The sequence below is a fragment of the Macrobrachium rosenbergii genome, chromosome 3 (genome assembly GCF_040412425.1).
Source record: "Macrobrachium rosenbergii isolate ZJJX-2024 chromosome 3, ASM4041242v1, whole genome shotgun sequence".
In the NCBI taxonomy this organism is placed as follows: Eukaryota; Metazoa; Arthropoda; class Malacostraca; order Decapoda; family Palaemonidae; genus Macrobrachium; species Macrobrachium rosenbergii.
In genome coordinates this window covers 54,998,346-55,011,647 of record NC_089743.1, presented here as the reverse complement: position 1 = coordinate 55,011,647, position 13,302 = coordinate 54,998,346, and the positions used below count along the sequence as shown (strand labels likewise).

The window sequence follows — 13,302 nt, the reverse complement described above, 5'->3', positions numbered from 1 at the left end:
AGAATCTGGGGTTCACCTGTCCATGTTTCCTTTATTTCTTTCCCTTAAGAAGGACTGAAGTTAATGAGATGATTCATGGCACACACAAAGGCTAGTTATTAGCAATTGACTTGTATGAGAAATTTAACTTTATTTTAAAAGAATTATATATTCAGTAGTTTAACCAGACAACTATGTTAAGGATGGTTACATATATCTCATTTGGACAGGGAGAGATTTATTCACTAAGAGAGTCTTCATGTTATTCTAGGGTGAAGATGATGAGCCCCCTAGTAAAAAGCAGTACTTTGATGGTAGCAGAGGAGTTACACTGAGGGAGAGGGAGACATCTGGTGGTGCTTTAACTGTAAGTGCTATTAGAAGTGATTTGTTTTGTGTGAAGTATGTAAATACATTATTTGTATTTTGTAGGATTTTTCCTAGCTTTTTAGATGTGGAACTTTTAATTACATTATTTAGTTAATTTATTCTTTCTTTCTTTTAAAAGTAAAACAACAATCCAGAATGGTTTCAGAATCAAGAAGAAAATTTATTTGTGTCACAAAGCTGTGGACTCACTGATATTTTTTTTGTCACATGTCACCTGTGCAAGTTAAGTCATTTTACTTTAGTGGCTGAGTTTCATATTTAAATGGTTAGCCTGACAGGAAAGACAGTCTAATGCCTTTAGAGAGGTACTGTCTGCTAGAAAGGCAGATGATGAAATGAAATAATAGTATTTTCATTCTTGATAAAATCAGTAGTGCTGACACTGGAAACTTTACCTGTCATTTGATGCAAAGGCAAATGGGACAGACAATCCGCTGCTTTTTTCAAGGCCAGGCCTGAGAGGAAGGAAAGAAAAGGAGAAAGAAAAGATTAAGACCTGGCTCCAAGTGAATTAATAGACCCTTATTGTGCAAGAACAGTGTTATAAGCATCAGGAAATACCAGAGGTTTTTAGGAGAAGAGAGAAATCAGTCACAGAATTTTTAAACTATAATATTACTCCACAGAGCCCCCATGAGCGACACAATTTATGTTGTACAATGGACACACTTTAGATAGTACCAAAAGTTTTTTGGTGTGCTGTTTACACCCTTTTGCTTTCATTTGTCTCATTTAGGACAGTGTCATTGAAGACAATGGCAGTTTCAACAGCATTCAACTGCGAGAGTCCTCTCTGGTTTTCGTATTGCTGCTTATTCTCATCAGCAGGCAGATAGTATAATAAATTATTCTCATCAGCAGGCAGATAGTATAATAAATTTCTGCTTTGTTGTTTATTTATTAACTCTTACATTTCAGCTCACACACAAGCAGTCATCTACAGAGAGAATAGATGAAATACAAAGGAGGACAGGTATTTAAAGCTGTGGGGCTGGTGTAAGATTAATGAAAGTCCATGCAGATCAGGTTTCCATTGGTCTGTTGTAATGTTGGGTATTTTTGTTGTAATGTTCACATGCAATTGGACCTCCTTGGTTGTATTGATTGGGAAGGTTAGGGGTTCTCTACTGGTGTATCTCCCACACTGCCAATGGGAGAGAGGGGAAAATAAGACGAATCACCACTCGCCATGCTGGAGTGAACCATACACTGGTCACTATCAATGATAGAGAGGGAGAAGTGAGACAAATAACTACCCTTACACCAGAGCAAACCAATAGACCAGTCACTACAAGTGAAAGAGAAGGGGAAATGAGACAAATAACCACCCCTGCACCAGAGTGAACCATTACACCAGTCACTGCCAGTGATAGAGATGGGGAAATGAGATAAATAACTGCCCCTGCATCAGAGTGAACCATATTATTCCTGTCACCCCGGTGAGGGATACACCTGCTGAAACCCCAAACCTCCCCAATCAGTGAAACAAAGGAAGTCCCAACATTTGCAAGCATTACAGCAAAAATGCCTGGCATCACAATGGACCAATGACAACTGGTATTTGGCTAAAGGCCAATAAGAGAGAGGGAAAAATAAGAGGAATAACCACTTCCCACTGGGGGAGACACAAACAGAAACCCCTCAACCTCCCCACATGGACTTAACAACCCTTAAACCAGCTCGATAACTGTAAATACCTGTGTACCTTTGTATTTCATTCATTCTCTCTGTAGATGACTGACTATGTGACTTGAAATGTAAGAGTAAAAATATAAACATCAAAAGCACAGCATCTTGCCATGTCCTATGGAAATTTTTTACTGGTTGCCCACTGATGAGAATAAAATAAAAAAAATAAAGAAGACTGTATATGCTGAATGCCATGGAAATGGCAGTTGTCTTCAATAATAATAATAATAATAATAGTGTACTAATAATGATCAGTCTTTACAAAGTAAGTGCTGGATGTCATATTACAATGGGCATTAAGTAACCTGCTGAATGAATAAGGAGCCTTCTCTTTCAGCTTAATTGAAGAGTTGCCAAAATAGTATCTTCAGAAGAAAAGAGACAACAGAAATACCATACAGGAAAGTAAGAGAGGCTCTGGAAAAGATGTGAGAATACATTTTGATGTGAAAGTCATCAATACAAAATACAACATCTGCATAGGGTAGTAGAGCCCATTAGGAAACTGTAGGAGAAGTACCATGCACTAGAGAAGTACTTGTGTATTTGTAGATCTTGAGAAAGCATTCAACTGAGTACTAAGACAAGTATTAGCATTACAAAAGCTGAGAATACCTGGAAGACTCATGGACTAAGTGATGGTACTGCATCATAATACAAGATCCATAGGGAAGAGGACAGATATATCAGAGGAATCTAGGAGTTTAAGACTGAATTTTGTACTGTTTATTGTAGTAATAAAGGAAGCTCCAAAGGAATACAGAAAGAGTTGTGCTTTAGAGCTACTGAATGACTGCAGAAAGGGTATTCTTTGGTACCTGCTGAATGCAAATAACATTGTATTAACACCAGAGTCATAGAAGCGGGCCATGGAAATGTTTAAAAGATTGAAGCATGTAATGGAGTTTTATATAAGTAACTTAACAAGTAATTACATGGTTATAGTTGCTAACTAGCGCGGCAGCTTAAATTCAAAATTCGTGGTAGCACTTCGGTTTTTTAGTGTTTCTGCCATGCTTCATGTAAACATTGAGTACTTGCAGCAGCTTTATTGATTATATTTTCTGGTTGTATAACTGGATTGTGGTGAAGTGTTACCACTTTTTTCAAGAAGCCTACAAGCTGAAAGCTTTCAGGGCCAGTTTTTTCTTGTTTTGTAATTTTTAAGTTGATTCAAGTTCATCAATTTTTTCGCTACTGTAGCAAATTTGCAATCAAGATTAAACATCTACTTATCGCTTTTTCCTTTGCAGAACTGAAAAAGTGTAGGAGAGAAATTGTGCTTAATATTTCCGTTGCGATGAGCTTTAGAAAGAGAAGACATTCTCGACAGCTAAGAACCATCTTCCGGTACTTGCTTCGGCAGCACGTATACTATAATCGAAACAATACAGAGAAGATTAGCATGGCCCATGTGCAAGGTTGACACGCAAATCGTGAAGCGTTCCTCAATTTTTGGTGTCAACCTGGCATCCAGCTCATACTACGAGCACCCAGGAATGCCCACCAGCTCCTGAGCTACTAGCTCTCCTGGCATCCAGCTGCCTGGTGCCAACTACAGCTTGGCACCAGCCCAGAGCACCCGGCACCAGCTCTTGCATCCATTTTTTCTCTCCTGCTAGTAGCCTTCCTATTTTTTATCCATTTGCTCTTGTGTCTGGTTCCTTCACTTCCTTCCCATGCCATTGTCAGTCTTGTGTCTGGGTTAACAGAAAATTAACCTTGTAACAGTTAAGTGTTGTGAAGTGGAGGAGGTGATTATCGTTGTACATTCCCAGGTATCGACAGACAGCCATTGAAAAGGCAGCTTGATGGATGTGTAGTGGAGGAGGTGGCTGCTCGTCCCACTGACTCTCTAGACAAAGGTCCCTGTCAGACCCTAAACCTGGGAGGAGACATACTGGATGGCCAAGGGAGGTTGGTGGGATTTGCCCACGGGTAGTTGCCCCCTCAGTCGAACCTGTAGTACATTTCCGGGTATCGGCAGACACCCATGGGAAAGGTGTCTTGATGGATGTGTAGTGTTAGACAACCACTTGAAAGGCATCTTGGTAGATATGTAATGCTCTCATCACTCGCCAGTTGACATCTTCCTGACCGCTCCTATCCTACTAGTGTCCGGCACCAGTTCCTGTTCTCTTGGTGCCTATTCCCGAACACCCGACACCAGTTTCTGGGCACTCGGCACTCTTTTAGTACCTGGTGCCAACCTACAGAGCTTCCATCGCCCTCTTTCATGCGCCCGGCACCAGCCTTCTGGTGTCTTGCGCCAGTTCCTCTTTAGTACTCGGTGCCCGTCTTTGCTAAGAACACACTGTTGTTCTTTCTTGAGTGCCAGTCTCTGATTGAATGCCTTGCTCCGGCTTTTCAAGTGGCCAGTGTCAGTCCCCGATCACCAGGCACCAGCTCTTCAGTATCAGACTTCTGCCTTTGGGCGCCATACAGACTGCTTACAAGCGTTTTGGCTCTCTTCAGTCTATTCCACCTTTGCTTAGAGTTCAAGACGAGCCAACATTGCTCCCTTTTTAACGACAATTAGTGTCTCAGTCTTGTCCTTTACAGATAAGGACTTTTGTGTCCCAAATTTGTGAGCTTGTTGAAGAAATCTCCCACCTCTGGCATTTTCTTTGTCCTCGAAGAAGTCTTTTAGGGAGTTGGGAGTTTGACTTTTAATGAAAAGGGAGCAAGACAAGTGTCTTTGGACTTTCCTCCCTCTGGTGCTTTAACAGAACTAGACCTTGTCGAAGATCTTGTCAAGACTTTTGAAGTAAAAGGGTTTTTTCTTGACTGGCAGCAGGAGCACGGGCTAAGAAGATAGGGGACTCCCAAGTGTTTACCGAGAGGCATTGTCTCAGATTTTCTCATAGTCCTATCCTGCACGGACAAGGACAGGTGAGATGGTGCTCCTTTACTACTGTGAGAGCCACACAGTCGCAATCATTCCTGTTATTTTCACCTATAGACTTAAACCACCTCTTCCTCAGAACACAGCCTCCGTTGCAAGAGTCAGCTTTTTGGATGTCAGCCTCAACTTTTGGAATTTTCTGGCTTTCTGTCTGCCTAGAGAATCTCAGCTACTTTCAGACTGTCCACTAATTTCTAGCCCATTTTCTTCTTACTCGGAACATTAGTGGATGAGTCTACTGGGACTGTCATCCACCGAGACGTTGGTCAAGTTAGACTTCATATGAGAGTTTTGCAATTCCATCATCCAGTTCCGGTTTCTGGCTCAGACAGAAAGCGTCGTGATGTTTTTCGGTTCTTCATGGCTGCTGAAGATACTTGCAGTTGACAGTAGGCTGTTCTCCACGTCCTGTCAAGTGGTAAGGAGGCTGCATCTCACAGCCTTCCTGTTGTTTCGCTGTGGTTCCCTTCGTCTCTTCCTCTGTCCACCTTCCTTTGGAATGATGATAGCTTCTCTCTCGAGCCTTCTTGTATTGGAAGACCTTACTTGGGCTCCAAGCTAGAGGAGAAAGCACCTTGAACCCTCTCAGACTAGCGCTCCCTAGCAGCACCCACTCCCGAATGCCTGGAATCAACTTTTGAGTTCCTGGCGCTGATTCCCGAATGCCTGATGCCAGTTCCAGAGCGCTCGGCACCATCTAGCCAGTACTAGGTTCCCGCTGCTGAATGCCTAGCACCCGCTCACCGACTATTTTTTATGTTTAAAGGATTGTGTCTGACTGCAGAAGAATTCGTCAGTCCTGGTTTGGACAAGGCCTCTGTTATCCCATGCCTAATCTTTTGTGTCTCTTATGGACTTTTGAAGCCTTTTATAAGGGTGCCAGATATTAGTTTCCGCCACATACAGTTCCGCATATGTTTTCGGTCTGTACAAGGTGTCGTCAAGTCCATGCAAGGCATTATCGAGTCCAAGTGTCTACATGGCTGTCAAGGGTCAGCAGAGTTGGCAACTAGTCCAGACACTTGTTGTGAGTCTGCATGGTGATCTGCAAGTTCGCTCAGTTGCTTTCTAGTCCACACGGTCATCAGCGAGCCTGCATGGCCCACAGCCCCCTTTTTTTTCTTAGAATAGAGAACGACGTTCAAGGTGGAGACAAACCAGACAGTCATGTTGTCCATTCTCCAGGGGCTTGGATGGAGACCTTGGATATGCAGGATACTTCCTTCCATGTCCATGTCCATGTCCGGATTTCGGAGAGTATCTCAGGTCCATCTTACGAGACAGGTTCTTCTAGTTTGGGGATCTAGGCTTCCGCCTCTACAGCACAAGTCTTCTCTCGAGTCCTCACTCCTCTTACATTTGACTTCATTTTTAGGCCATGAACATCAGTTTTTCCTGGACGACTGACTTCTTTGATTCCCTTTGAAGGAAAAATGCTTGAAGGTTTTGAACACAAGTCAACTGGGGCAGGGAAACACAGCCGGACACCGTCATTTTTTCCCCAAAGCCCCAGGTTTAAGTTGGACCTAAAGTGGTGGCTGTCCGAACTAATTGTTGGAAGGGAAATTCCTTCATCGTCTGAGACTAGTTTTAGACTTCTTCTCAGTGCCTTTATCTAGGTTGGGGAGCCCAGAAAGGAGCCTTCACATGTATGTCAGAGAGCTGAAAGCGATTCACTTAGAGCCTCAGTGCTTCTCGACCCTAAGTTTTTCGCTGGGTGAGCGGGTTCCGATCTTAGCTACCAAGTTTCAATCTCCGACCGTCCAGTGAGGAACAAGAGGAATTTGTTTCTGGTGATAGAAATTCATTTCTCGCTATAATGTGGTTCGGATTCCACAATAAGCTGTAGGTCCCATTGCTAGGTAACCAATTAGTTCTTAGCCACGTAAAAATAAATCTAATCCTTCGGGCCAGCCCTAGGAGAGCTGTTAATCAGCTGAGTGGTCTGGTTAAACTAAAATATACTTAACTTGTAGCTTCTCGACCCTAGTTCACTCTTAGACCATGGTAATCCATTTAGACTAGACCACAGCCCTAATGTTTATTATGTTAGCAAGGAGTCTCTCTCTCTCTCATTTTCTCTCCACCAAACAGCAAGAGAACTTCAACTGTGGATAGTCAAAATCGAGTTTTCTAGTCTCTTGATTTATTCAGGCCAACTAATAAGGTCTGGCAAATGAACTGAATCATCAGAAGCTTGTTCTTACTACCGAGTGGACCTTGAATCCCCTGGTCTGTCGGGATCTGTGGAATCTAAGGGGGCAGGCCGACTAGCATGGGCAGCAGACTCTATGCTGCAAGTTTGGTTCAATTTGGACCCTTCATTCTTTTCTGCCTTTCAACATAGTCAAGGAAGTGCTGAACAAGTTGTAAGCTCAATGCAACGTTACGATGACCCTCATAGCCCCGTTCTGATCCATGAAACAGTGATTTCCGAACCTGCCACCCTTGTTGGTGGACTCTCCATGACTCCTTCCCCAATCTGTGTCTAGTCAGTCAACCTCATTTGAAGAGATACCACCAAGGGTGGCTCGTTCTTGTCTGGACGGGCCTCAGACTGTCTGGTAGCTTGTCAGAATGAAGGGTTTTTCTAGATGTACTACTGTATAGGGACTATTGCAACGCAGACGTCAATCTTCCAGCTCCGTGTTTCAGAACTAGTGAGCGATTTTCCATAGCTGGTGTCTCAGACTTCATGTCCCTCCTTTCGAGATATCTGTGACCTGAACTGCAGATTGCCTCTTTTATCTGAGGAGATCTAGAATACAGTATCTTGTATGTATTGCTCCATTAACGGGTGTTGAGCTACATTAACTCGGTTTTGTTTCGACACGATATACTAACCGTTGATCCTTTACATTAGGAATTACTTACGGCGAAGCTGGACACGCTCGTTAAACTCTTGAACAAGGTGGTTAGGCTGTAACTACTGCCAGGTAGGCGGGAATACCTGCCTGCCCGGATGTAAAGATTCCAGTTTGCTTGCGGCCCTCATGCATTGGAGACATGTTTTTGGATCTCTTGGCCTAACTGTCATTAAGCTCTTTATTATCCTGGTGGGATCTTCCTGTATTTTTGTGCATATATTGCGTGTTTGATATTTATTAATACAAACCCACGATTGTGATAACCTTGCATAAGCCGTCGTTCCCCTGCGTCTGTCTCGGGTTTGACAGCCAAGGGTGTATTTAGAGGGGCGTAACCAAGTGGTAATGGTTCTCTTCCAGTAGCCATTTATTTAGATACTGAAGGCGTTCGCCAGTAGGTTCTTGGAGTTATTAGATTGGGATGTAACATCTTCGCTCCCCTTCATTGATAGGGACGAAAGAGTTCGCTTCCCTTCTTGGGCTCCCGTCCTCCGTGTAGAAGGGCATGACTTACTTCCTCGCTATAGAAAGTTGCAGGCGTCGTGGGTAAGTTCCGCTTCCACGGCACCCGTGGTGGCCTCCCCTCCTTCCTTCTCTCTCCCTGTAGATTCTTTCTTTTCTCTCCTTTGGTAGAGATCTCTCTCCTTCCCCCTCTTCGCTTGCTCATCAGGCGAAGACCACGAGGCGGGGGGTGCGGGCAGTCTGGCAACCTCTTCTAAGGGGCCTCCCCTTGCTGCATAGGGCAGTTCCCCTCGTCGCGAGAGGAGTCTCCCTCTACTAATCATCTTTGCTTTTTCTTTCAGGTTGACAGTGAGCATTGCAGGCAGAGCAGTAGTTGGCTGGATATCTCAGGGGATATCTTGCATGAAGGAGTCCCAACATTCATTCAGCGTTGCTTCGGAATCGACCACAGCACCTGGTTGGAATAGCATAGTTCCACGTGGGGATTGTCTGACTCTGTTCTGCCGATGTGGATCGATCACTGTCATTCCTGGCCTTCATGTGTGCTGTGGCACTGCCTCTGGCATATCTGTGGTCCATCTGCTTCTGCTGTTTCCTGTGTTATGCTTCTGTTAATTCGACGACAGTCTCTGGGCGGCTCTTCCAGGTCTCCTGCTGCAGCTGTCCTGATCGTTCCTGTCACTGCTGGTGACGTTCATGTGACATTCCTGGCCGTTGCCGTAGCTCCTGCCTTCCCAACCGCTTCCGTAGCTCCTGCATTGGCTGTCCTGATTGTGCCTGCAGCTTCTCCTGGTAATTGTGTGCTGTGCTGCTTCTGTTGCATTCCTGCCTAGCTGCCCTGGAGGTTATGATGTTTCGTGTCCACCATCCTGTAGAAGATGTTGGAGTGAAGGTGAAGGAAGTCGCTGGAAGTGACGTTCCTGGCTGTTGCAGTAGCTCCTGACTTCCGAACCACTTCCGTAGCTCATGCATCGGCTATCCTGATCGTGCCTGCCGCTTCTCCTGGTGGTCGTGTCCTGGGCCGCTTCCATTTTGTTCCTGCCTAACTGCCCTGGAACGTACGATGTTTCGTGTCCACCATCTTGTAGAAGATGTCAGAGTGAAGGTGAAGGAAGTGGCCCTGTGGAAGTAGCCACCGTCTTCTTCAACTTATCTTCGATTTCATCTTCTGCTGCCTCTTCCCTTCCTCTCCCGAGGTTCGAGGGGGTCCCGGGAAGCGGACAGACCTCCGTCGGCTGAAGGAGAGTAAGGCTGCTTCTTTCCTCTTGATGCCCTTGGACATCTAAGGACTGCCTCCTTCTGAGGAGGCAGTGGGTCTCTTGTTGGCTCTTCCCAACCTTCGTGTTTGGAAACCGATTCGCATAGCCCTGGGTTTTGTGTTTTGGGAGCCGCGGGCACGCAGACCTCGGTTTGCGATCCCATTCGCAGTCCTAGAGGTTCTGCCTCTAAGAGGGGGACTGCTTCAGATGCTCGTTCGCAAGCCGCTCCGAGTGCTCAAGATTCTATGGAATATCGAGTATCCCGATCTGGTCTGGAGAGTTCTCTCCCTGGTCCAGTTCGGGAGCAGTGCAAGAGAAAGGGCCAAGGCACCCAGGTGTCTCAGCTCTTCCTGCCAGCACTTACCAGTGCTTGGTTGGGTTCCCAGCCTGGTGTCTTGATCCTATCAGTTCGAACACCAGAAGCAGCAGGGAAGAGATTCCCTTTGGGAGTCCTGTGGGACTTCTAAGGGACTGACTCTTTTCCGGGAGACAAGTTTCTCTTGTTGGCTCTTCCCGCCCTCGGGCAGAAACCGATTCGCATTCTCCTGTGGGGTCTGGCGCTTCAGGGGCCACAAGAGCGCGGCCTCGGCCCTCGTTGCTAGTCTTAGAAATCTGCGTCTAAGACTGGTTCCATGCCTGGCTCTTTTTGATTTCTTAGGAAACCTAAAGCAGCTGCTCCCAATTTTTGGGAGTCTTGTGGGTCGCTCGAATCCTATGAATCACGAGTGCTATCCTGACGAGAGGCACAAGACAAGAGAAAGTGACGAGAAACCCAGGTGTCTCAGTGCCGAGACACCCAGGTGTCTGGGTGCCGAGACACCAGGTGTCTGGGTGCTGAGACACCAGGTGTCTGGGTGCCGAGACGCCAGGTGTCTCGATACTGCCTGCTAGCTGCTTCGGTTGCTTGGCCTAGTTTCATCCTCGTGTCTTAAACCTTAGGGTTTGAGCATGCAGGATAGCAGACATAGAATTCCCCTTTGAACCTTCTTCTCGAGGGGGCCTCGGCCTCGAAGGAGTTTAGAGCTCGGGAAACTAGTGCTAGTTCACGGCAGACAAGTTCCACCCTGTCCAGTCCCAATTGTGTTCGCGTGATCGGCTCGGCTCGCCCCGCCTGCCTCCCAGTCCACCACATACCACCCTCTGGATTGCATTCGTGCGATTGGCTCAGTTCGGTGCAGCTCTGCTCAGCCCACCCCAGTTTTTCGAATCGGGTTCTCGGCTTTGTTCGAATAAACTGTCTGCTCTTCCCAGGAAAGCGCTTTGCCATGGCACAAGCGCTCTTCTTCCCCCGTGTGGCAGTAATCTCCTTCAGTTGATTATCGCTCACGGTCCGCCTCTCCTGCTGGTCTTACTGGCAGGACAGGTAGTGGTACTCTTTCTCCTCACCTGTTCTCTTTTCCTCTCGGTTGTTCCGAGAGGCGCGAGACGGACTAAGAGAGCTCCAACCAATGCCGAGGAGGGTTTCTTGGGAGCTGTCAATGTCCCCCTCCAAGGAGAGAGGTACAGGAGTTTCACACTTCGGAAGCAGCGAGGGTCTTCCTCTTCAAGTTGCAATTGCCCTCGTTTTTCGGAGAACTTCGCACTGATTTGTCATCGCGAGGAGCCCCAGGACAGGACTGCAGCTCCCCAATGAATAATCTTCATCACTCGCAACCCTTGCAGTTTCCGGGGCCAAGAGTGTCGGGGGCCGCCGTTCTTCAGAGAAGGAGTTCATTCAGTTGAAGACACCAAGTTTCTCCCCCTGCCTCAACAGAGTATGAATTCTCCTTGCCTCGGAGGGTATTGCTGACTGCAGTTCCGTGGGCAATTCTGGTAATAAGAAGTCCTGAGTTGGCTCAACCCTTAGGAACGAACCTTTACTTGGTTCTGCCTTTCTCTTGCAGAGATTTGCCAGATACCTCGGTAATCAAGGTTTGTACCAGGGCACTGCCTCATCCTTTGGACAGTGGCCAAGACCTTTGGGTCTTAGTCATCTCGACTTGACCTTGAGTTCAAGCCATGCGGAGCACACAGCTCTTTTCCTCCCTTTTAGGAAAGTGCGCATAACTGTGTCTCTTTCCACCCTCTTTTCCATAAGGGAGGAAGGAAGAAGGGAAGAGAGAAAGAAGCATCGACCAGGAAGTTCTCCTACTGCTGATGCCTGGGTGAAATGATACTTATTGAGTCTCTGGAGCTGGCAGCAACATTAGTGAGACCTGGGAATGGATTCCTGCAGGAGAAGTATCCATTTCCCTTAGGTCTTGGCAATTGTTTTCAGCAGACTTCCATCATGCTTCCTCTCATGTGCTCCCGATTCAGGAGTGCCAGCCCAGCAAGAGCTAATCATTTCGGTATCCTGTCATCTTGCAGAAGCTTCCCCATGGTGGGGAATGGAGGTCTGCTTCCATTCCTCTGTCCTTTCCTCTTCGAAGCATGAGGAAAGAGTTAGGCTAATGCTTGATTGAAGGAACCTTTGAATATGCTTGCATATTCCCTCACATCGTGTGTATATTTCTGGATTCACCGATCGAGGAATGGGCACGCACCTGTAAGACTTTGCCTTGAAGTAGTGTGATCGAGTCGATTAGTACCTTCTCATCAACATCCTGGACTCAAGGCAGCCTTTTGGCCATCCGAGAATTCAGGATGAGTTTTGTTACACTCAGTGGTTTCGTTGAACAACAGAGCCACAATAGTGACATTCGTCGACAAACAAGAGGGAATCGTTTTTTCCTCCTGTTTCATCTGTCGACATTTGCAGGTACTTGAGTGTTCTATAGCGCACTCGACAGCTCAGTTAGCCAGATGCATTCCCGGTGGGGATGTACTGATAGGTGAGCTTGGACTTGCGTTTGAGTGATCAGGACAGAATGTGCTGTTCACTCTTTTCTTCACGAAGATTCATGAAGAGACTGCTCGAGTGAGAGATCCCTACCGTCTTTCTATTGCCTCCTTCGTACCAGACCCACGGGCCACTATGGTGAGGCATGCTGTCTTTTTGGGAAAAATTGATATCTACGTTTTTCCCTCCATATTTGTCTGTTTCGCTAGGGGTTCACAAGCATTGCTCACCCCGAGTTACAGACAAATGCTGGAAGGCTTCGCCTTTTGCCTGACCTGATAACTCTGCTTCCGAGGCATCGAGAAGAGTATTACTTGAACCAACCTCTTGTAGCATCTGCACAAGGAGCAGTTCTTCAGGCAGTACATCCCTATGTGTTCGTGACTGGGAGACCTTCCAGCTTTCCTTTCAAGCTTAGGCTTTCTCACCAAGCGGCAACGGATATAGCTGGATAGCTCTTGAAGTCCTCTGCAACACTGTCCCAGGGGCTGTCTCCGTCTTCGCTGGTGGGTGTTGTTGACGGAACTTCTTCTCGGGTCAGAGTCGCTCTTCAAGTGTGGACTTCCTTGCCTTTGCCGCCGAGGGTTGCTTCTCTCCCTTTCATTTGTGAAGAACGTAGGCCCTTGTGACCTAGTCTTCTATCTAAAGTAGCCTTCTTCTCCTCAGTCGAGATTTAGCTGCTGATGAGAAGCTTCTTCGCTCTTGCTATCCCAGGGAACTGTTCCCTGGGTGACATGTGACTCTCGTTTAGGGCTCCTGTCCCGTGCTCTAGATGCGCCCTTACGAGAGTTGTCGGATAGAGATGTGCCCACTTAGGACCATCTCTCATCTCGCTTCGGCCTTGTTGTAGAAGATGGAAGAACAGGAGAAGGGGATCAATACCTCAACTCCTCCTCGGATGTCATAAGTGGACTCCGAATCCATCAGCAT

General features: G+C 46.5%; 1 protein-coding gene and 1 non-coding gene across 7 annotated transcripts in view; both read left to right on the top strand.

The window, feature by feature from the left end:
* The window catches only part of LOC136855870 (bromodomain-containing protein 7-like), a 220,400-nt gene that overhangs the window by 112,944 nt on the left and 94,154 nt on the right, over positions 1 to 13,302 (top strand). For all 6 annotated transcript variants that reach the window (XM_067133269.1, XM_067133302.1, XM_067133285.1 and 3 more), the window contains exon 6: positions 251 to 346. In XM_067133269.1, coding sequence (XP_066989370.1) covers positions 251 to 346 — 96 coding nt within the window. The remainder of the gene's footprint in view (positions 1 to 250; positions 347 to 13,302) is intronic.
* On the top strand, positions 3,409 to 3,514 carry LOC136828986 (U6 spliceosomal RNA). The gene has a single exon (XR_010850276.1). It is a non-coding gene; the product is annotated as a U6 spliceosomal RNA (small nuclear RNA).